Source organism: Salmo trutta, chromosome 7 (genome assembly GCF_901001165.1).
Source record: "Salmo trutta chromosome 7, fSalTru1.1, whole genome shotgun sequence".
Lineage (NCBI taxonomy): Eukaryota > Metazoa > Chordata > Actinopteri > Salmoniformes > Salmonidae > Salmo > Salmo trutta.
The window spans coordinates 10,130,677-10,153,571 of NC_042963.1; the positions used below are offsets into that span (position 1 = coordinate 10,130,677).

At 46.2% G+C, this 22,895-nt stretch overlaps 1 protein-coding gene across 7 annotated transcripts in view; it reads right to left on the bottom strand.

The window, feature by feature from the left end:
- Positions 1 to 1,967: 1,967 nt before the first annotated feature.
- ndrg4 (NDRG family member 4) overlaps positions 1,968 to 22,895 on the bottom strand; it is a 38,337-nt gene continuing 17,409 nt past the window's right edge. For 4 of the 7 annotated variants that reach the window (XM_029757914.1, XM_029757911.1, XM_029757916.1 and 1 more), the window contains 14 exons: positions 18,416 to 18,521; positions 15,853 to 15,973; positions 15,612 to 15,674; positions 15,438 to 15,498; positions 15,058 to 15,144; positions 14,779 to 14,835; positions 13,594 to 13,697; positions 12,255 to 12,311; positions 11,513 to 11,564; positions 9,085 to 9,132; positions 8,873 to 8,908; positions 8,386 to 8,437; positions 8,012 to 8,050; positions 1,968 to 5,055 (listed from right to left, as the gene is read on the bottom strand). In XM_029757914.1, coding sequence (XP_029613774.1) covers positions 4,907 to 5,055; positions 8,012 to 8,050; positions 8,386 to 8,437; positions 8,873 to 8,908; positions 9,085 to 9,132; positions 11,513 to 11,564; positions 12,255 to 12,311; positions 13,594 to 13,697; positions 14,779 to 14,835; positions 15,058 to 15,144; positions 15,438 to 15,498; positions 15,612 to 15,674; positions 15,853 to 15,973; positions 18,416 to 18,521 — 1,032 coding nt within the window. In that variant the 3' untranslated portion in view covers positions 1,968 to 4,906. Of the gene's footprint in view, positions 5,056 to 8,011; positions 8,051 to 8,385; positions 8,438 to 8,872; positions 8,909 to 9,084; positions 9,133 to 11,512; positions 11,565 to 12,254; positions 12,312 to 13,593; positions 13,698 to 14,778; positions 14,836 to 15,057; positions 15,145 to 15,437; positions 15,499 to 15,611; positions 15,675 to 15,852; positions 15,974 to 18,415; positions 18,522 to 20,185; positions 20,395 to 22,895 lie in introns of those variants that run through there. The other 3 variants (XM_029757917.1, XM_029757918.1, XM_029757912.1) reach the window with 3 other exon arrangements.

The window sequence follows — 22,895 nt, forward strand, 5'->3', positions numbered from 1 at the left end:
AAGCTTGTGGAAGGCTACCCGAAACAGTTGACCCAAGTTAAACAATTTAAAGGCAATGCTACCAAATACTAATTGAGTGTATGTAACCTTCTGACCCACTGGGAATGTGATGAAAGAAATAAAAGCTGAAATAAATCATTCTCTCTACTATTATTCTGACATTTCACATTCTTAAAATGAAGTGGTGATCCTAACTGGCCTAAGACAGGGAATTTTTACTAGAATTAAATGTCAGGAATTGTGAAAAACAGAGTTGAAATGTATTTGGTTTAGGTGTATGTAAAAATCTGACTTCAACTGTATATTCAGCTATGGCTCTTGGGGTCATGACCTCAAACTTGCTCAACGTTGTGAGTTGTATAGCAGCCTGAGCTCTCTGGTTGTGGGGGTCAGTATTCCAGGCAGTGTGGTGATTCACATCTCCAACACCATCCAGGGGCCGAACATCATCACATACGGGGTCGCCCTTTTACTATAACTGCTACAACAAAGACGCTGTCTGCCACATCAACATCACCGCCAAAATGGTCACCCCCACAGCAAGGTTCATTTTGGGCGAACTACTGTATATATACAACAATAATGTTTGAGTCGCATCTAAATTAGTGTTTATTGCTCACTTGACAGTGTGTATTTTGTTGTGTACATATCCAGCATCGGTGGAAGCAAGTGAAAAAATGTGTGAATCATGACTTTTTCAATAAAACCAGTGTTGCAAAGAAATGCACTTATTAAACATATGACTCCATGCTGACATAAAGTCTTTATTTCTTTGTCTTTACATGTTCAATGCATGGACAGAGACAGCTTACAGTATATATACTGTATATATATTTAAACTTTACATTACACATTTTATGACTAAGCAGGTAAGAGTCAATCCTACTATCTCTGTGAACAGAAACAATGTTGGGGAGACTCCCATGAAACCATACAGTCAAAAAACAACTTATTGCTCAATATAAATCAATCAATAATACTGTAATAATGATAATAATAATAATACACGAGAACCAATATACCACAGAAAACTTAATTCTATTGTTATGTAAAAAGAGGAACTCTAGGAAAGAGGAACCAAATGCTGTTTGTCACAATACAATAGTGTTGGAGTGCTCTTTCAGTTAAACTGCTCTATCTACAGAGCAAGGAGGACCTGGAAGGATTTGGGTTCTCTTGGACGAGTTAGGGTAGGAGTTAGGGTACAATGTAGGGTAGGAGTTAGGGTACAATGTAGGGTAGGAATTTGGGTAGGAGTTAGGGTACAATGTAGGGTAGGAGTTAGGGTAGAAGTTAAGGTAGGGTAGGTATTAGGGTACAATGTAGGGTAGGAATTAGGGTGGGGTAGGAGTTAGGGTACATTGTAGGGTAGTAGTTAGGGTAGAAGTCAGGGTAGGGTGGTAGTTAGGGTACAGTGTAGGGTAGTAGTTAGGGTAGGAGTTAGGGTACAAAGTAGGGTAGTAGTTAGGGTAGAGTTAGGGTAGGATTTAGGGTACAATGTAGGGTAGGAGTTAGGGTAGGAATTAGGGTACAATGTAGGGTAGTAGGTAGGGTAGAAGTTAGGGTAGCATAGGAGTTAGGGTACAGTGTAGGGTAGTAATTAGGGTAGGAGTTAGGGTACAAAGTAGGGTAGTAGTTAGGGTAGAGTTAGGGTAGGGTAGGAGTTAGGGTACAGTGTAGAGTAGTAGTTAGGGTAGGAGTTAGGGTACAAAGTAGGGTAGTAGTTAGGGTAGAGTCAGGGTAGGATTTAGGGTACAATGTAGGGTAGGAGTTAGGGTAGGAGTTAGGGTACAATGTAGGGTAGTAGGTAGGGTAGAAGTTAGGGTAGCATAGGAGTTAGGGTACAGTGTAGGGTAGTAATTAGGGTAGAAGTTAGGGTACAAAGTAGGGTAGTAGTTAGGGTAGAGTTAGGGTAGGTGTTAGGGTACAGTGTAGAGTAGTAGTTAGGGTAGGAGTTAGGGTACAAAGTTAGGGTACAGTGTAAGGTAGTAGTTAGGGTACAATGTAGGGTAGGAGTTAGGGTACAATGTAGGGTAGGCGTTAGGGTAGGAGAGAAAGCAGCTACAAGCACTAGTGGGTAGTGGTGGTGGGTGGGTGGGTGGAAGGGGGCACTTGGACAATACTGTACAGCACTTCAATATGACCAATTACATTCAGGGGCCACCAGGCAGTATGCATGAGACTGAGGGAGGGGTCAAAATCAGGCCTGCTCAGAGTTGACAGCAACAGTAGTCTTACGGAGAGAAAATGCATGACCACAGCCTTGAATATCACACATTAAGGTGCATGCAAACAGATTGGAGGAGTATAAGGGAGTGTTTGTTGACCTGACCCAATATCCTCTCCCAGAAGCCCCACTCATACCCTCTTTACATGTATTATTCCCCCCTATTATCCCCCCCTTATTGTCCCCCTATCAAGACATTTTGTAGATCCAGCTCTCTCACACTCTTTCCATCTTTCCAAATGAAAATTCCTCTTATTCATCCAGACACAATCTCTCCCTTTCCCTCGCTCTTTGTCAGAAGTCATTCATGAATTCATCTCTCTGTCCTAAAATCTTTGCTGTGTACCCCTTGGGGACGTTGCACGTTGGTGCACTGTTGCTAGGCAACACTATGAACTGAAAAGTGACCTCAGCTGATAGCCCTTTTGGGGCGACTGGACGTATCTGTAAGGGGCAGGGTATCTTGTGGTTGGGGGTGGGATTTCCCTACATTCCTAGCTTTGAGCAATGGGCTCCAAAAAAGTCCCGTCCCTTACAGACAGTCCCAGGAATCACCCTGCAGTAGTAGTTATTCCACCTCACTCTTGTCGGGGATGCAGATATTGACATTCAAATAGAGAATAGGGAGATGTTTTTACTGAGAATAAGGAATGCAAATAGAATGTAGAAAGACATTACTGTGCAAATTGTCAGGGACAACAGTTCCTCTTTAACTCAATGGGTAGTCCATCACAGCAGCTAGCAGCACACTCCTCTCCACTAACAACGACCAGTGTTTCAGCTCAATATCATGGGGGGAAAAGAGTTCTGTGGGATGTTAGGATGTTGTTTCTCTATGTGAGCTATGCATGGGCATGGGTATGTAAATACATTAACGTTTGTTTTGTGAAAACACATTTACTGTGATACATTGACAGTGTTTGCGTGTGTGCGTAAGTTTGTGCATGCATGCGTTTGTGTGTGTTTTGTGCCGATATCATTTCAATCGGTCCCCTTACAGAGCCCGGACGTCCTAGGTTAGTGTGTGTGTGTAGATTTGGTATATCTGACCTGAGAGAAGAACATCTCAGATCTAACAGGTTCTGCCTCAGCTCCTAGGTCTGGTTTGGTTTGGGTCAAGGTGTGATTGTCATCTTAGGGATCTGGAAATGACCGTGGTCACACTACCTATAGGGTGGATGCTCCTACCAATGCAGGTGAGTGGAATCACATGGGCTACATGGGTATAGAATCACACTACATGTATTTATGCTTCTGTATGACCATCAATGGGAAAACGCTATGCGTGGGATGTGGAGTGGGAATACTGATCTAGGAGCTGTCACACAGACACATCCTCCACAGTGTGATATAAAACCCCTCTGAAATATAAGGCTGTGTGCTGCTTTCTGTCAAATCTTGAACTTCCCAGACAAAGAGCAAGAATAGAGCAACCTAATACATAATGTCCTGTATGTCTTCTCCCCAGTGACCAACCATCCTCACTGACTACAACCCACTTAACTACCATCATTGACCACCTCACAGAAACTGTTGGCAGGCAAGTGGATGAGTGGAGGAGGGGGCAGATGAGGCTATGGGTCTGAGTGGAGGAGGGGGCAGATGAGGCTATGGGTCTGAGTGGAGGAGGGGGCAGATGAGGCTATGGGTCTGAGTGGAGGAGGGGGCAGATGAGGCTATGGGTCTGAGTGGAGGAGGGGGAAGATGAGGCTATGGGTCTGAGTGGAGGAGGGGGCAGATGAGGCTATGGGTCTGAGTGGAGGAGGGGGAAGATGAGGAGGCTATGGGTCTGAGTGGAGGAGGGGGCAGATGAGGCTATGGGTCTGAGTGGAGGAGGGGGCAGATGAGGCTATGGGTCTGAGTGGAGGCGGGGACAGATGAGGCTATGGGTCTGAGTGGAGGAGGGGGCAGATGAGGCTATGGGTCTGAGTGGAGGAGGGGGCAGATGAGGCTATGGGTCTGAGTGGAGGAGGGGGCAGATGAGGCTATGGGTCTGAGTGGAGGAGGGGGCAGATGAGGCTATGGGTCTGAGTGGAGGAGGGGGCAGATGAGGCTATGGGTCTGAGTGGAGGAGGGGGAAGATGAGGCTATGGGTCTGAGTGGAGGAGGGGGCAGATGAGGCTATGGGTCTGAGTGGAGGAGGGGGCAGATGAGGATATGGGTCTGAGTGGAGGAGGGGGCAGATGAGGCTATGGGTCTGAGTGGAGGAGGGGGCAGATGAGGCTATGGGTCTGAGTGGAGGAGGGGGCAGATGAGGCTATGGGTCTGAGTGGAAGAGGGGGCAGATGAGGCTATGGGTCTGAGTGGAAGAGGGGGCAGATGAGGCTATGGGTCTGAGTGGAGGAGGGGGCAGATGAGGCTATGGGTCTGAGTGGAGGAGGGCTGGGGGAGCAGGGGAAAATGAAGGGGGAGGAGACACTGAGCTAAACAAACGACAATTCAAGAAAACCAAAACTGTTTCTTAAGTTTAAAGGGGGAGAGTGATACATTGGTGTCATTTTACAGTGAGGGGAGGGGGTGGCAAAAGTTGTCAAATACTGAGGGACTTTGGGAAAGATAATACTAGGACAAAGACAAATAGAGATAACATCCTGCACTAACAATCTCAAAGTAGAAACTCATCTCTCTCCAACCAACGTCAATCTGTCTGTCTGTTTATCTAAGTGTGTGTTTGAGGGTTCAGCAGGACACCTCCATGGTGTGGCTGACCTGGCCCTCGTTGCTGTCAGTGTGTGTAAAACCCCGGATACGAGAAGTCTCAATGGAGCTGCCACTGGTCAGGGAGGCCGTCCGGGAGCGTGCCAGACGGGTCATACTGGCAGAGGGCACTAAGAGAGAGAGACAGACAGAGAAAAAGAGAGAGGGAGACAGAGAGAGAAAGAGAGCGAAATAAATAAGACAGAATGAAATAGGGGAAGGTACAATTTTGGGAGGTCAGTCTGAAGGTAAAGGTAAAGGCAGACAGTCCCCTCCCACCATTTTAGAGGAGCAAATGTATTGGGACAAATTCACTTACATGTGTATTAATGTAGCAAAAAGTTAAGTATTTGGTCCCATATATACAGTGCCTTCGGAAAGTATTCAGACCCCTTGACTTTTTCCACATTTTGTTACGTTACAGCCTGATTCTAAAATAAAATAAAATCCTCAGCAATCTACACACAATTCCACATAATGACAAAGTGAAAACAAGTTGTAGAAATGTTTGCAAATGTATTACAAATAAAAAACTGAAATACCTTATTTACACAAGTATTCAGACCCTTTGCTATGAGCTTGGGTGCACCCTGTTTCCATTGATTATCCTTGAGCTGTTTCTACAACTTCATTGTTCACCTGTGGTAAATTCAAATGATTGGACATGATTTGGAAAGGCAAACACCTGTCTATTTAAGGTTCCAGAGTTGACAGTGCATATCCAGGGGCGGCAGCTAGCCTAGTGGTTAGAGCGTTGGGCCAGTAACCAGAAGGTTTCTGGATTGAATCCCCGAGCTGACAAGGTAAAAATCTGTTGTTCTGCCCCTGAGCAAGGCAGTTAACCCACTGATGCACGGGCACAGGAGAATGGTAATGTTGATTAAGGACGCCCCCTGCACCTATCTCATTCAGAGGGGTTGGGTTAAATGCGGAAGACACATTTCAGTTGAATACATTCAGTTGGACAATTGACTAGGTATCCCCCTTTCCCACAGTTGACAGTGCATGTCAGAGCAAAAACCAAGCCGTGAGGTCGAAGGAATTGTCCTTATAGCTCAGAGACAAGATTGTGTCGAGGCACAGATCTGGGTGTACCAAAACATTTCTGCAGCATTGAAGGTCACCAAGAACACAGTGGCCTCCATCATTCTTAAATTGAAGAAGTTTGGAACCAGCAAGACTCTTCCTAGAGCTGGCCGCCTGGCCAAACTGAGCAATCGGGGGAGAAGGGCCTTGGTCAGGGAGGTGACTAAGAACCCGATGGTCACTCCGTCAGAGCTCTAGAGTTCCTCTGTAGAGATGGAAGAACCCTCCAGAAGGACAACTCTCTGCAGTACTCCACCAATCAGGCCTTTATGGTAGAGTGGGCAGACGGAAGCCACTCCTCAGTAAAAGGCACATGACAGCCCGCTTGGAGTTTGCCAAAATGCACGTAAAGGACTCTCAGACCATGAGAAACAAGACTCTGGTCTGATGAAATCAAGATTGAACTCTTTGGCCTGATTGCCAAGCATCACGTCTGGAGGAAACCAGGCACCATCCCTCCGGTGAAGGATGGTGTTGGCAATGTCATGCTGTGGGGATGTTTTTCAGCGGCATGGACTGGGAGACTAGTCAGGATCGAGAGAAAGATGAACAGAGCAAAGTACAGAGAGATCCTTGATGAACACCTGCTCCAGAGCGCTCCAGAACTCAGACTGGGGCAAAGGTTCACCTTCCAACAGGACAACGACCCTAAGCACACAGCCAAGACAACGCAGGCGTGGCTTCGGGACAAGTCTCTGAAAGTCCCTAAGTGGCCCAGACAGAGCCCGGACTTCAACCCGATCGAACATCTCTGGAAAGACCTGAAAATAGCTGTGCAGCGACGCTCCCCATCCAACCTGACAGAGCTAGAGAGGATCTGCAGAGAAGAATGGGAGAAACTCCACAAATACAGGGGTGCCAAGCTTGTAGCGTCATACCAAAGAAGACTCCATGCTGTAATCGCTGCCAAAGATGCTTACGTATATGTGATATTTCCATTTAAAATTTTTCATGAATTAGCAAACATTTCTAAAAACCTCTTTTTGCTCTGTCATTATGTGGTAATATGTGTAGATTGATGAGGGAAAAAACTATGTAATCAATTTTAGAATAAGGCTGTAACATAACAAAATGTGGAACAAGTCAGGGGGTCTGAATACTTTCCAAAGGCACTGTATAGCACGCAATGACTACGAGTTTGTGACTCTACAAATTTGTTGGATGCATTTGCTGTTTGTTTTGGTTGTGTTTCAGATTTTTGTTCCCAATAGAAATGAATGGTAAATAATGTATTGTGTCATTTTGGAGTAACTTTTATTGTACATTTGAATAGAATATGTTTCTAAACACTTCTACATGAATGTGGATGCTACCATGACTACAGATAATCCTGAATGAATCGTAAATAATGACGAGTGAGAAAGTTACAGATGCACAAATATCAAATGGGGGGACTATGTACAAGAAGTGCTGTAATTTCTAAACGGTTCACCCAATATGGATGAAAATACCTTCAAATTAAAGCTGCACTTAACCTCATAGTCATTGTTTGTTTTCAAATGCAAACTTTTAGAGTAAAGAGCCAAAATAATAAAAAATGCTTCACCCTCCCAATCCTTATGGAGGGCACTGTATTTGCATAACCGGCCTATTGGCAATAATACTCAGTTTACAATCTGGCAAGACCTATTCCTATTTGTTTTCATGCAAACATTCCACAAGAATTTGCTTCACTTGGACACTCCAATGTGCCAGTGAGAGTTCAATTCTGGATCATAATTAACTGTATCCCATGCAAAGAGCAAGATAGAGAATGCAATGGCAGGGATGGGGAAAAAAGTAACAATGGCATATTTTCCCTTAGGCTGAGGAAAAATGCATAAAAAAAACATTTTTAATAAAATCGTCAAGATTGCCAATGACCAGAAATCAAGCGCCAAAACAAATAAAATGCAATAATAAGTCAAAAGGCAGATATATGATCAGAGTATTATCACTCCACATCTCATGTAGGGGAAGAAGAGAGGAGGAGGTCAGAGGTGAACAGCAAACAGGAAGTACCTGGCCCTCCACTCAACCTCCGATCCTTCACATACGCAACTGAGCGAAGGCAGGAAAACATAGAGGGCAAGATTAACACAACGCAGGTCCCTGCAATAGACATCAAATCGCACCATACCAAACAACATTTTCACAACACAGTCCGAACTGGACTCCATCACACATTCAGAACAACCCAACGTACAGACAGTGTTTAAGCAGAGGATTAAGACAAACAAGGGAGAAGACTGTACAACATTGTATTTCTAAGGTATGGAGAGATAAACTCAGTCAAGGTAGTGATGCCTAGTTTCTGAGAGACCGCAAACACATGCACAGTCTCACACACTCACTCATATATGACAAATTACTGTAATCGGGTTCTAGATACTTACTGTAGCCCATCCCCTGAAGGAAGTACTTGAATGCTTCGGACAGTTTTCCAGGCTATAAAACAACAAGAAGAGTACGGTTAGACACTTGACCTCTAAGACTCTGTGTAACCCTGACCCCAGATGATGTCAATGACTGTGGAGAGTGCTATAGAGCCAACCCTCTCATGGTGGCAGAGGAAGTGGAGATTCAGCAGAGGGTGTATGGAGGCCTTATATAGAGAGGTTAGAGAGGTATTTTAAAGAGGAAGTTAGGGGTGATCTGAGAGTTGCATCAGAAGAGGGTTGTATGGAGGCCTTATATAGAGAGGTTAGAGAGGTATTTTAAACAGGAAGTTAGGGGTCATCTGAGAGTTGCGTCAGAAGAGAAACTGAAGGGAGTAAGGGGGATATGGAGGTGGTGCAGAGGAAGGCATGGCTAAATAATAGTAGGAGTATTTCAATATGGAATGAGAGGATGCAGAGGGCCATCTGAAGGCAGTGTTCTGACCTGTGTGAGCTGAGGAAGTCCACCAGAGTCAGCCATCTGAAGCACAACAGGGGAGAACAGGGACATTAGTCATTACAGAATACTCTATTTTTACATCAAATGTTTCAACAAGTACAACATGTAAGGTACAATTATTTTCCATTTGATTATTTAATTCGATAAAAAAATCTAATAAAGACCAACATTCCACAATTAATGCTTTGCATTCATACCTTTAAGAAGGTGGTGTTGGTTGGGTCAAGTTTGGAATTACATTCAACCTTGAGGAACAACAAAATATTACATAGAGGACCAAGGAGCTGGATATTTAATATTCTCAGATATACACTACCGTTCAAAAGGTCGGGGTCCCTTAAAAATGTCCTTGTTTTTGAAAGAAAAGCAATTGATCAGAAATACAGTGTAGACATTGTTAATGTTGTAAATGACTATTGTAGCAGGAAACGGACGATTTTTATGGAATATCTACATAGGCGTACAGAGGCCCATTATCAGCAACCATCACTCCTGTGTTCCAATGGCACGTTGTGTTAGCTAATCCAAGTTTATCATTTTAAAAGGCTAATTGATCATTAGAAAACCCTTTTGCAAATATGTTAGCACAGCTGAAAACGGTTGTTCTGGTTAAAGAAGCAATAAAACTGGCCTTTAGACTAGTTGAGTATCTGGAGCATCAGCATTTGTGGGTTCAATTACAGGCTCAAAATGTCCAGAAACAAATAACTTTCTTCTGAAACTCATCAGTCTATTCTTGTTCTGAGAAATCAAGGATATTCCATGCGAGAAATTGCCAAGAAACTGAAGATCTTGTACAACGCTGTGTGCTACTCCCTTCAAAGAACAGCGCAAACTGGCTCTAACCAGAATAGAAAGAGGAATGGGAGGCCCCGGTGCACAACTGAGCAAGAGGACAAGTACATAAGAGTATCTAGTTTGAGAAACAGGCGCCTCACAAGTCCTCAACTGGCAGCTTCATTAAATAGTACCCGCAAAACACCAGTCTCAACATCAACAGTGAAGAGGTGACTCCGGGATGCTGGCCTTCTAGGCAGTTCCTCTGTGTTCTTTTTGCCCATCTTAATATTTTCTTTTTATTGGCCAGTCTGAGATATGGCTTTTTCTTTGCAACTCTGCCTAGAATCAATAGGATTGTAGAGACATAGATGTTGTGAATGAAAGACAGAAGAGAGGCTTGGAGGGAGCTGGGGGAGAGGGTGGACCCAACTACTGAAGTCTGCTGCAGTGATGAGTCATTCCAGCACACGGGGTGTGTACAGATGTGTGCTGGCAGACACATTACATAGCAATAAATATTAACGTGACCTCCATCTGTCATATCTCTGTTTTTCATCTATGTTTTCATCTCTCTCTAAAAGGATGTATAACCTCTCATTTTCCTCCTCCCCTGTCCATCCCCTCCTCCTATCTTCCCTACATTTACAGAGGAGGGATGTGATTAAGCCTTGACCTCCTGAAAGTCTAGCAGATTAACAGTACAGAAAGACACACAGATAGAAATATCTGGCCCATAAGAGCATGTGGAAACCCAGAGAGAGAGAGAGAGAGAGAGAGAGAGAGAGAGAGAGAGAGAGAGAGAGAGAGAGAGAGAGAGAGAGAGTGAGAGAGAGAGAGAGAGAGAGAGACAGAGACATATGGGCCTTGGAGAGGCAGTGAGACACACACAGTTGACTCAGCCGTCCCCAGAAAGGGGTGCCTAGAGAGAGAGAGAGACAGAGAGCTGAGCTTCTTCTGACTAACCTGCTTCTGTTTCTCTCAATGAGGGCAAACATACCTTTCAGCATGCCAAATACTGCACAGAGTCACAACAGAGGGAAGTAGGGAGGTGAGGAAGGGAGGTGAGGCAGGGAGGAAGGGAGGTGAGGCAGGGAAGTAGGGAGGTGAGGCAGGGAGGAAGGGAGGTGAGGCAGGGAGGAAGGGAGGTGACGCAGGGAAGTAGGGAGGTGAGGCAGGGAGGAAGGGAGGTGAGGCAGGGAAGTAGGGATGTGAGGCAGGGAGGTAAGGTAGGGAGATGAGACAGGGAGGAAGGGAGGTGAGGCAGGGAAGTAGGGAGGTGAGGCAGAGAGGAAGGGAGTGAGGCAGGGAGGTAAGGCAGGGAGGAAGGGAGATGAGGCAGGGAAGTAGGGAGGTGAGGCAGGGAGGTGAGGCAGGGAAGTAGGGAGGTGAGGCAGCAAGGTGAGGCAGGGAGGAAGGGAGGTGAGGCAGGGAGGTGATGCAGGGAGGTGATGCAGGGAGGAATAGCGGTGAAGCAGGGAGAAAGAAAGGTGAGGCAGGGAAGTAGGGAGTTGAGGCAGGGTGGTGAGGCAGGGAGAAAGGGAGGTGAGGCAGGGTGGTGAGGCAGGGAGAAAGGGAGGTGAGGCAGGGAGGTGAGGCAGGGAGTTGAGGCAGGAAGGAAGGGAGGTGAGGCAGGGAGGTGAGACAGGGAGGAAGGGAGGTGAAGCAGGGAGAAATGGAGGTGAGGCAGGGAGGTGAGGCAGGGAGAAAGGGAGGTGAGGCAGGGGAGTATGGAGGTGAGGCAGGGAGGTGAGGCAGGGAGGAAGGGAGGTGAGGCAGGGAGGAAGGGAGGTAGAGGAGGAAGAGATTGAAATGGAGAGAGGGTGTAGATGAGAGAAAAGGACTCACCACTCCTTCCTCAGCTGGAGCGTTGTCACCAACAACCAGCATGACGGGGCACCTAGAAACACAGAGCACAGATCAGCAACAACACAAACACACATACACAAATATGGCTAATTTCAGTAACCTGTTATGAATGTTAAAGGTGCCTAAACACTACTATAAACCAGGTGGACCGAGCCACGGCCCGAGCCACGGCCTGTTCACCCAGCTATCATCCAGAAGGCGAGGTCAGTACAGGTGCATCAAAGCGGGGACCGAGAGACTGAAAAACAACTGCTCTCTCAAGGCCATCAGACTATTAAATAGCCATCACTAGCTGGCCTCCACCCAGTACCCTGCCCTGAACTTAGTCATTGTCACTAGCTGGCTACTATCCGGTTACTCAACCCTACACCTTAGAGGCTGCTGCCATATATACATAGACATGGAATCACTGGCCACTGTAATAATGGAACACTAGTCACTTTAATAAATGTTTACATACTGCTTTACTCATCTCATAGTATATACTCTATTCTATTCTACTGTATTTTAGTCAAAGCCACTCCGATATTGCTCGTCCTAATATGTGATATAGCATGGCTAAGGGCTGTATCCAGGCACTCCGCGATGCGTTGTGCTTTAGAACAGCCCTAAGCCATGGTATATTGGCCATATACCACAACCCCTCGTGCATTATTGCTTAATTAGACAATGCCATGAAGGACCAAAGGACAATAGTCTAGTAGTGTAGAGAGAGACTCACTTCAGGGTCTTGGCATTGATGATGGTCCCAGAGCGGTTCATCTCCAGATCCCTACGGCTGAGAGGGAGAGGAGAACTGTCAGACACACTGCTTACATTCTCTCAAAGAATATAGTGCTCTCACCATCTGCCACACACACACACACACACACACACACACACACACACACACACACACACACACACACACACACACACACAGTTTGCAGTTTGTGTGTACACACTAGGTGTGTGTGTGTGTGTCTGTAGACACTAGGTGTGTGTGTCTGTAGACACTAGGTGTGTGTGTCTGTAGACACTAGGTGTGTGTGTGTGTCTGTAGACACTAGGTGTGTGTGTCTGTAGACACTAGGTGTGTGTGTCTGTAGACACTAGGTGTGTGTCTGTAGACACTAGGTGTGTGTGTGTCTGTAGACACTAGGTGTGTGTGTGTCTGTAGACACTAGGTGTGTGTGTGTGTCTGTAGACACTAGGTGTGTGTGTCTGTAGACACTAGGTGTGTGTGTGTAGACACTAGGTGTGTGTCTGTAGACACTAGGTGTGTTTGTCTGTAGACACTAGGTGTGTGTGTCTGTAGACACTAGGTGTGTGTGTCTGTAGACACTAGGTGTGTGTGTGTAGACACTAGGTGTGTGTGTCTGTAGACACTAGGTGTGTGTGTCTGTAGACACTAGGTGTGTGTGTGTAGACACTAGGTGTGTGTGTGTAGACACTAGGTGTGTGTGTCTGTAGACACTAGGTGTGTGTGTCTGTAGACACTAGGTGTGTGTGTCTGTAGACACTAGGTGTGTGTCTGTAGACACTAGGTGTGTGTGTCTGTAGACACTAGGTGTGTGTCTGTAGACACTAGGTGTGTGTCTGTAGACACTAGGTGTGTGTGTGTAGACACTAGGTGTGTGTGTCTGTAGACACTAGGTGTGTGTGTCTGTAGACACTAGGTGTGTGTGTCTGTAGACACTAGGTGTGTGTGTGTAGACACTAGGTGTGTGTGTCTGTAGGCACTAGGTGTGTGTGTCTGTAGACACTAGGTGTGTGTGTCTGTAGACACTAGGTGTGTGTGTCTGTAGACACTAGGTGTGTGTGTGTGTGTGTGTGTGTGTAGACACTAGGTGTGTGTGTCTGTAGACACTAGGTGTGTGTGTAGACACTAGGTGTGTGTGTCTGTAGACACTAGGTGTGTGTGTCTGTAGACACTAGGTGTGTGTGTGTGTAGACACTAGGTGTGTGTGTGTAGACACTAGGTGTGTGTCTGTAGACACTAGGTGTGTGTGTCTGTAGACACTAGGTGTGTGTGTCTGTAGACACTAGGTGTGTGTGTGTAGACACTAGGTGTGTGTTACCTGTTGTACATGTTCCAGAAGAGCTGCAGGTTGACCTGGTTGATGGTGTTGTTGATCTGTTGACGGTAACTCTGGACCAGCTCTGTGTTGTTCATCAGCTCCTCCTGTACAACCATCCACAATAACACAGGTAGACTGAGAGACTGGTGTCTCTGAAGGTTATTAACATCACACAGTCTGCAGTCTAGTGTTGTTGTTATTTTGGTGTGTCGTCCAAAGCCTCCAATCTAGTGTTGTTGTTATTTTGGTGTGTAGTCCAAAGCCTGCAGTCTAGTGTTGTTGTTATTTTGGTGTGTAGTCCAAAGCCTGCAGTCTAGTGTTGTTGTTATTTTGGTGTGTAGTCCAAAGCCTCCAGTCTAGTGTTGTTGTTATTTTGGTGTGTAGTCCAAAGCCTCCAGTCTAGTGTTGTTGTTATTTTGGTGTGTAGTCCAAAGCCTGCAGTCTAGTGTTGTTGTTATTTTGGTGTGTAGTCCAAAGCCTGCAGTCTAGTGTTGTTGTTATTATGGTGTGTAGTCCAAAGCCTGCAGTCTAGTGTTGTTGTTATTATGGTGTGTAGTCCAAAGCCTGCAGTCTAGTGTTGTTGTTATTTTGGTGTGTAGTCCAAAGCCTGCAGTCTAGTGTTGTTGTTATTTTGGTGTGTCGTCCAAAGCCTGCAGTCTAGTGTTGTTGTTATTTTGGTGTGTCGTCCAAAGCCTGCAGTCTAGTGTTGTTGTTATTATGGTGTGTAGTCCAAAGCCTGCAGTCTAGTGTTGTTGTTATTTTGGTGTGTAGTCCAAAGCCTGCAGTCTAGTGTTGTTGTTATTATGGTGTGTAGTCCAAAGCCTGCAGTCTAGTGTTGTTGTTATTATGGTGTGTAGTCCAAAGCCTGCAGTCTAGTGTTGTTGTTATTATGGTGTGTAGTCCAAAGCCTGCAGTCTAGTGTTGTTGTTATTATGGTGTGTAGTCCAAAGCCTGCAGTCTAGTGTTGTTGTTATTTTGGTGTGTCGTCCAAAGCCTCCAATCTAGTGTTGTTGTTATTTTGGTGTGTAGTCCAAAGCCTGCAGTCTAGTGTTGTTGTTATTTTGGTGTGTAGTCCAAAGCCTGCAGTCTAGTGTTGTTGTTATTTTGGTGTGTAGTCCTATGTATTGCCACAAACTATTGTAGGTACGTGGATAATGGTTTGATTACCACACAGTGAGAACTCACCTGGCTAAAGAGGTGGGGCAGGACTGTGTCTGGAAGAGCACTGGTGAGCCCAGACAGCTGGAGAGGAAGGAGGAGGAGAGAGAGAAAGGAGGAGGAGAGAGAGAGAAAGGAGGAGGAGAGAGAGGAACGAGGAGAGAGAGAAAGAGAGAGACGAGGAAAGAGAGATAGATATTATTACCTTGCATCAATTGCAAGTACAGCAGCCATTTTGATAGTTGGAACATGCTTTAAAAGGTAACTCTGTTTGTGTGTTTGCCACAGAGGTGCAGTGTCTGCTACCTTGCCGGTGGCCCAGTCGATCCAGCCCTTCCCGTTGGGGTCGATGTTGAGCAGCACCAGGCCCTCCACCAGATCAGGGAAGATCAGCTGAGGACAGAGCAGAGCAAAGCTGTCTTATGTTAGATAGATACCACAGGAGGCTGCTGAGGGAAGGATGGATCATAATAATGTCCGGAACGGAGCGAATGGAATGGCATCAAACACCTGGAAACCATGTCTTGATACCATTCCACTAAATCCACTTGAGCCATTATCATGAGCTCGTCCTCCCCAATTAAGGTGCCACCAACCTCCTGTGGTAGATACACCTGGGATCATTATTAGGTCCCAAAATATGAAATACGTGGAGAAGCAAAGAACAATAACCGGGTATGACTTACAGCAAATTTGGCCAGGATGTAGGCGCCAGCCCCAACTCCAATGCCCACAATGTTCTTGAATCTGTCAAATGAGAATGGTTTGAATTACAGGTTCATTAATGCATTCAAAGTTGAACAATATGGATAATGTATGTACTGTTTAGTAGGAGAGAGAGGAAGGGGAGGCCCACTCACCCAAAGTGCTGCACTACACTGGGCAGCATGCCTGCCAGCTGGTCCATGGTGGGGTACTGGTACCTGTGGAGAGGTGAGGTGGAGATCTTTAGTTAAACAGTCACGTGGCAAAGAGACAGCACTGTAGGAATCCCTGTCTATCTGTCTGTCTGCACACTCCAGTCAATACAAGACAAAACCAGAGGTGCATGGATAGAGATACGTGTGTATAGACATGTACGTGTGTTTAGGTATTATATACCCCTGTGGCATCTGAGAGGCTCCAATCTGCTGTCCAGGAGCATCCACATGACACACCACAAAGTGCTTGGTGATCTCCTGCATGTCCTCGTTGTGGAAGAAGCTGTTGAAGCACAACTTGTCTGTGCAGGGCAGACAGAGAGAGACAGAGAAGGAAACGTTAAACATGCATTAAGCGGAGAGCACCTTGTCAGCAGGGGAAATGAGAATGGGGAAATGACCTGAGGTTTTACTGGGAGTCATTCCATTATCATATGGGTGCTTGAGTCAGAGTAAAGAAAAAACGATCTAGTTTGATATACTGCATTTTAACTGAGGTTATAGGTTAACTGAAGTGCCACCCCTCAACTCTGATAAACAACTCTGTTTCCCCCCTCCCACCGCCGCTGTTGTCCTACTTCTCTTCGGTTTGTGGTGACTCAGACAACAACATGGAGATGACAAGGTGAGAGAGAACACTGAGGTGTTTGTTCCATCTCATCAAACACCAACAAACATCATTAAGCAGGTTAATTAACCTGAAACCGGACGGAAATGAAAAAGCTGAAATGCTCCAGGTGTTCTTTTAGACAACAATGAAACTGATGTGTTCGGTGCTGTGATTTACAGTGCTGGGCATCACACAGAGGCAGAGAGGTGATTCTGATTCGCCCACATCAGTCAGCCATAGAAGACCATTATTATTCATTGTCTCCCTGTGGCAGCGTGACCCTTCCTTTGCCTCACATCTCCTCCCCAGCACAAGGTCACAACACAGGAGCAGCAAAACCACATATAGGCCAGTGTCTCCTCTATTTAGTCTCATTCCTCTCCCTCCGACTCTCGCTCGCTCGCTTTCTCTCTCCATCCTGTATCTGTGTTGATTGAGTCAGGCTGTGGTTACTGGCAGTGCATACTAATACCCCCAGCTGTGGCTGCAGTGGGAGGCAGGCATGCAGTGGGAGGCAGGCATGCAGTGGGAGGCAGGTATGCAGAGGGAGGCAGGCATGCAGAGGGAGGCAGGCATGCAGAGGGAGGCAGGCATGCAGAGGGAGGCAGGTATGCAGAGGGAGGCAGGCATGCAGAGGGAGGCAGGCATGCAGAGGGAGGCAGGCATGCAGTGGGAGGCAGGCATGCAGAGGGAGGCAGGCATGCAGAGGGAGGCAGGCATGCAGAGGGAGGCAGGCATGCAGAGGGAGGCAGGCATTCAGAGGGAGGCAGGCATTCAGAGGGAGGCAGGCATGCAGTGGGAGGCAGGCATGCAGAGGGAGTCAGGCATGCAGAGGGAGGCAGGTATGCAGAGGGAGGCAGGCATGCAGAGGGAGGCAGACATGCAGAGGGAGGGAGGCAGGCATGCAGAGGGAGGGAGGCAGGCATGCAGAGGGAGGCAGGCATGCAGAGGGAGGCAGGCATGCAGAGGGAGGCAGGCATGCAGAGGGAGGCAGGCATTCAGAGGGAGGCAGGCATTCAGAGGGAGGCAGGCATGCAGTGGGAGGCAGGCATGCAGTGGGAGGCAGGCATGCAGAGGGAGGCAGGCATGCAGAGGGAGGCAGGCATGCAGAGGGAGGCAGGCATGCAGTGGGAGGCAGGCATGCAGAGGGAGGCAGGCATTCAGAGGGAGGCAGGCATGCAGTGGGAGGCAGGCATGCAGAGGGAGGCAGGCATGCAGTGGGAGGCAGGCATGCAGTGGGAGGCAGGCATGCAGAGGGAGGCAGGCATGCAGAGGGAGGCAGGCATGCAGAGGGAGGCAGGCATGCAGAGGGAGGCAGGCATGCAGAGGGAGGCAGGCATGCAGTGGAGCAGCTGATCTACAGTGCCTCAGTGCTGACCCCTCCCCCAACACCACCCCACTTGTATGATAGGGATGTTTTTCTGACCTACATTTCTCACTCTCCCTCTTTCTCTTTTTTCTCTCTCCAGCCATTCTTTCATTACCCAGTCCTTTAATGACTGACCACTGACAGACAGTGCTATCTCGTGGAATGCAGCTTGTATCTGGAACTTCAATGGGCACACTGGATCCTATTTCAGACAGCTACTGGTAATGTAGTTGTAATGTAGATGATTAAATGTTGTGTTTTGTATCCTGGAGTCATTTCATGCTACAAGTGTAACAAGACTCCCTGCAAACTGCAGCAACATTGAAAAGCAGTCCCCATCCACCAATTAGAGGAGCTAACGAGCAGGCTCGGTGGGGAGGTAGTAACGGACATGCTGGGTAATGGGGAGAGATTCACACTGTCTGTCTGTGCTCTGCAGTGGGCTGGCTGGACGGCTGTCAGGGAATGCTACTGGTACTCTGATACAGCTCCCAGAATGGAGTCCAATTATCACCTCAGATAGGCACAACACCTCCCGGGACTGACAGCTCGACGGATACAGCTGCCAGATCCCACCATGAACAACACCCTGAGGAAGTGTGGCAAGATGAACCCTGGAACCAGCTGCAGGTCGTTGTTACATGACAGATGGTGGTGCAACAAAGACATGAACTCACACATGGAGCACACACAGAAAATGCACGCACGCACACACGTGCACACACGCGCACACACACAATGTAGAAGGACAGTGTTTGTACTCACGGTTAAGCCCCACATCATGGTAGGTGAGGATGGCAGGCTTGTTTCCTTTGGGGGCCCCACGAATAACCACGTGAAGCATCCCATACGGAGTCTCTATATCATGTTCCTGAAACAGACAAATGCTCATATTTAAATGCATGTACATTTACTTCCACAGGGACGCATTCTGTACCTCTGCACATACAGTCATTGCCATCTTGGTGGGGTTCAATGGAGTTCACTGATGAGCACAAACAGTTGCCCCACTATCACAGAGATCTAATAGACACCAACTGCAACCTTCCACCTCTGATCAACATAAAAGCTTTATTGATTCAAAGGAGAATTATGAGAGGCCTGACAACACTATGCATATACTGTAAAGCACAGGTATCAAACTCATTCCACGGAGGCCCGAGTGGCTGCGGGTTTTCGCTCCTCCCTTGTACTTGATTGATTAATTAAGGTCACTAATTAGTACGTAACCCCCCCCCCACATCTGGTTTTCTAGGTCTTAAGTTAAAGGAAAAAACACAAACCTGCAAACATTCTATGCAATAGCATATTAATTACAAAATGTTGTTGTGTGGTGTTGACATAGTTACTCATTGGTATTTCAATATCACATGACCCGCGTCCTCATCAACACAGCCAGACAGGCAGACACACTCAAAATGGAGGCAGCAGATATTATTTCCATAAACGTTGGTTCAGCGTTCCAGGATTATGTCCTATCACAGCCAGACAGAGAAATGCCACTGATAGGCTGCATCCCAAATGGCACCGTATGAGCCCTGGTCAGAAGTAGTGCACTAACTAGGGAATAGGGTGCCATTGAGGATGTACTGTAGCCATAGTCTGTGACGCTAAGTGCTCCCTAACCACACATCGGTCTGGCAGCTGCATGCCCTCTGTGAACCAATACATTGGCAGCTACTGCAGTACACTCACCTGTAAAATCTGTTGTCTTTTTTGTCTTTGTGTGACATGAAATGCTTGTGTGAACGATTGACAGATACAATGTAAAGGTCATTTGGGTTGTCTAAACGTGTAGTAGGATAGGGGTTGATGGAATGAGTAAAACTATTTTGGTATTTTCTGGATGGCAGCACAATAAACTGCAGGTAAAAACAGCACCTGTATCACTGCAAACACTTTCTCCCTTTCTTAGTCTCTTCTGTGATTTCTTTGTCTCTCACTCATCTTCCTCTCTAATTCCCTTCCTGCCTCACTCCCAAGGTCACACAGACACCCTATTGCGGAATAATTTGCATCTCCCCCAGACTTACGGGCATCTCTGTGTAGGCTTGCGTGTGTTGCAGAATGCATTAGTGTGTCACAGCAGTAATGTATCAGTGTGTCTCCATGCAGACTCAGACATTACACGACTGATCATTAGAGCAACACAATAACAGTACAACAAGCATGTAGCCACTATGCAACATTAACTCATATGTTCAGTTATATAATAAAACCAAATCTAGACTACTAATATTTCAACATGCAGATTTCACTCATGATCTCATTATCCCAGAGCATTAAAACAGATGGGTACATGATAGATAGCTAGTGGATTTGCTAAGATATAAACATGGTATAAGAACATGCATGAAGAAGGTAAGACATGGGTGTGTATGTGCATGAGAAATACACGCGTGCACAATGTGCTCGTCATGCACATCCATGAACAACGGAGTTGATTAAGACATAGTAGTGAATTGACTTTATCAAAATATCCTCACGCTATCAGTCACTCAGTCACCTGCAGACACACTTTGCACTGCCACTCACCCCATCCCAGCATTCAGGCATGGTGCCTGAGTAAGCGTGCTCGGTGGAGGAGGAGAAAGAGGAGGAAGAGCGGCAGGAGAAGTAGGAGCTGCGGGTGGAGACGAGACATTCAGAGCCCGTCCTCTCTGGTAGTGGGACTGCTGCTGCTGGTGGTCTCTGTCTCGTCTAGCCTCGTCCTGTTCTAGGGCTGAGCTCTGCAGTGCTGCTGCCCTCTCTCTTCCCCCCAGACACCTTATAAACCCCACCGTGTGGGCGTGCTGAGCTCAAGCCCTTTGGCTGGCTCTCTGCATCTGATTGGTTGGCTGCCCAATCAGTCAGAGCATCTTCTCTGCTGTGCTCTTGTTTTGCTCTCTCATCATCACCACCACTGCTCTATATCAGGGGAGATTCTCTCTCTCTCTTCAATTCAAAGGGCTTTATTGGCATGGGAAACATATGTTTACATTGACAAAGCAAGTGAAATGGATAAACAAAAGTGGAATAAACAATATCAAATGTACAGTTAACATTACACTCACAAAAGCCATGCCATATTATGGCTATATACAGTGTTGTAACGATGTGCAAATAGTTAAAGTACAAAAGGGAAAATAAATCAAATAATTATGGGTTGTATTTACAGTGGTGTTTGTTCTTCACTGGTTGTTCTTTTCTTGTGGCAACAGGTCACACATCTTGCTGCTGTGATGTGGTATTTCACCCAATAGATATGAGAGTTTATCAAAATTGCATTTGTTTTCAAATTCTTTGTGGATCTGTGTAATTTGAGGGAAATATGTGTCTCTAATATAGTCATACATTTAGCATGAGGTTAGGAGGTGCAGCTCAGTTTCCACCTCATTTTGTGGGCAGTGTGCACATAGCCTGTCTTCTCTTGAGAGCCAGAACTGCCTACGGTGGCCTTTCTCAATAGCAAGGCTATGCTCAGTGAGTTTGTACATAGTCAAAGCTTTCCTTAATTTTGGGTCAGTCACAGTGGTCAGGTATTCTGCCACTGTGTACTGTCTGTTTAGGGCCAAATGGCATTCTAGTTTGTTCAGTTTTTTTTGTTAATTCTTTCCAATGTGTCAAGGAATTATCTTTTTGTTTTCAAATTATTTGGTTGGGTCTAATTGTGTTGCTGTCCTGGGGCTCTGTGGGAGTGTGCTTGTGTTTGTGAACAGAGCCCCAGGACCAGCTTGTTTAGGAGACTCTTCTCCAGGTTCATCACTCTGTATGTGATGGCTTTGTTATGGAAGGTTTGAGAATCGCTTCCTTTTAGGTGGTTGTAGAATTTAATTGCTATTTTCTGGATTTTGATCATTAGCAGATATCAACCTAATTCTGCTCTGCATGCATTATTTGGTGTTTTACGTTGTACACAGAGAATATTTTTGCTGAATTCTGCATTCTGCATGCAGAGTCTCAATTTGGTGTTTGTCCCATTTTGTGAATTCTTGGTTGGTGAGAGGACCCCAGACCTCACAACCATAAAGAGCAATGGGTTCTATAACTGATTCAAGTATCTTTATCCAGATCCTAATTGGTATGTTGAATTTTATGTTCCTTTTGATGGTGTAGAAGGCCCTTCTTGCCTTGTCTCTCAGATCGTTCACAGCTTAGTGGAAGTTATCTGTGGTGCTGATGTTTAGGCCGAGGTATGTATAGTTTTTTGTGTGCTCTAGGGCAACTGTGTCTAGGTGGAATTTGTATTTGTGGTCCTGGTAACTGGACCTTTTTTGGAGCACCATTATTTTTGTCTTACTGAGATTTACTGTCAGGGCCCAGGTCTGACAGAATCTGTGCAGAAGATCTAGGTGCTGCTGTAGGCCCTCCTTGGTTGGTGACAGAAGCACCAGATCATCAGCAAACAGTAGACATTTGACTTCAGATTCTAGTAGGGTGAGGCCAGGTGGTGCAGACTGTTCTAGTGCCCTCACCAATTTGTTGATATATATAGTGCATTTGGAAAAAATTCAGACCCCTTCACTTTTTACAAATGTTGTTAAGTTACAGCCTTATTCAAGAATGGATTAAATAGTTTTTCCCCTCATCAATCTACACACAATACCTCACAATGACAAAGCAAAAACAGGTTTAGAATTTTTTGAAAATGTAGAAATAAATAAAATATCACATTTACATAAGTATTCAGACCCTTTACTCAGTACTTTGTTGAAGCATCTTTGGCAGCAATTACAGCATGGAGTCTTCTTGGGTATAACACGACAAGCTTGGCACACCTGTATTTGGGGAGTTTCTCCCATTCTTCTCTGCAGATCCTCTCAAGCTCTGTCAGGTTGGATGGGGAGCGTCGCTGCACAGCTATTTTCAGGTCTCTCCAGAAATGTTCGATCGGGTTCAAGTCCAGGCTCTGGCTGGGCCACTCAAAGACATTCAGAAACTTGTCCCGAAGCCACTCCTGCATTGTCTTGGATGTGTGCTTAGGGTCGTTGTCCTGTTGGAAGGTGAACCTTCGCCCCAGTCTGAGGTCCTGAGCACTCTGGAGCAGGTTTTCCTCAAGGATTTCCCCCTCGATCCTGACTAAACTCCCAGTCCGTGCCGCTGAAAAACATCCCCACAGCATGATGCTGCCACCACCATGCTTCACCGTAGGGATGGTATTGACCAGGTGATAAGCTAAAGAGTTCAATCTTGGTTTCATCAGACCAGTGAATCTTGTTTCTCATCGTCTGAGAATCCTTAAGGTGCCTTTTGGCAAACTCCAAGA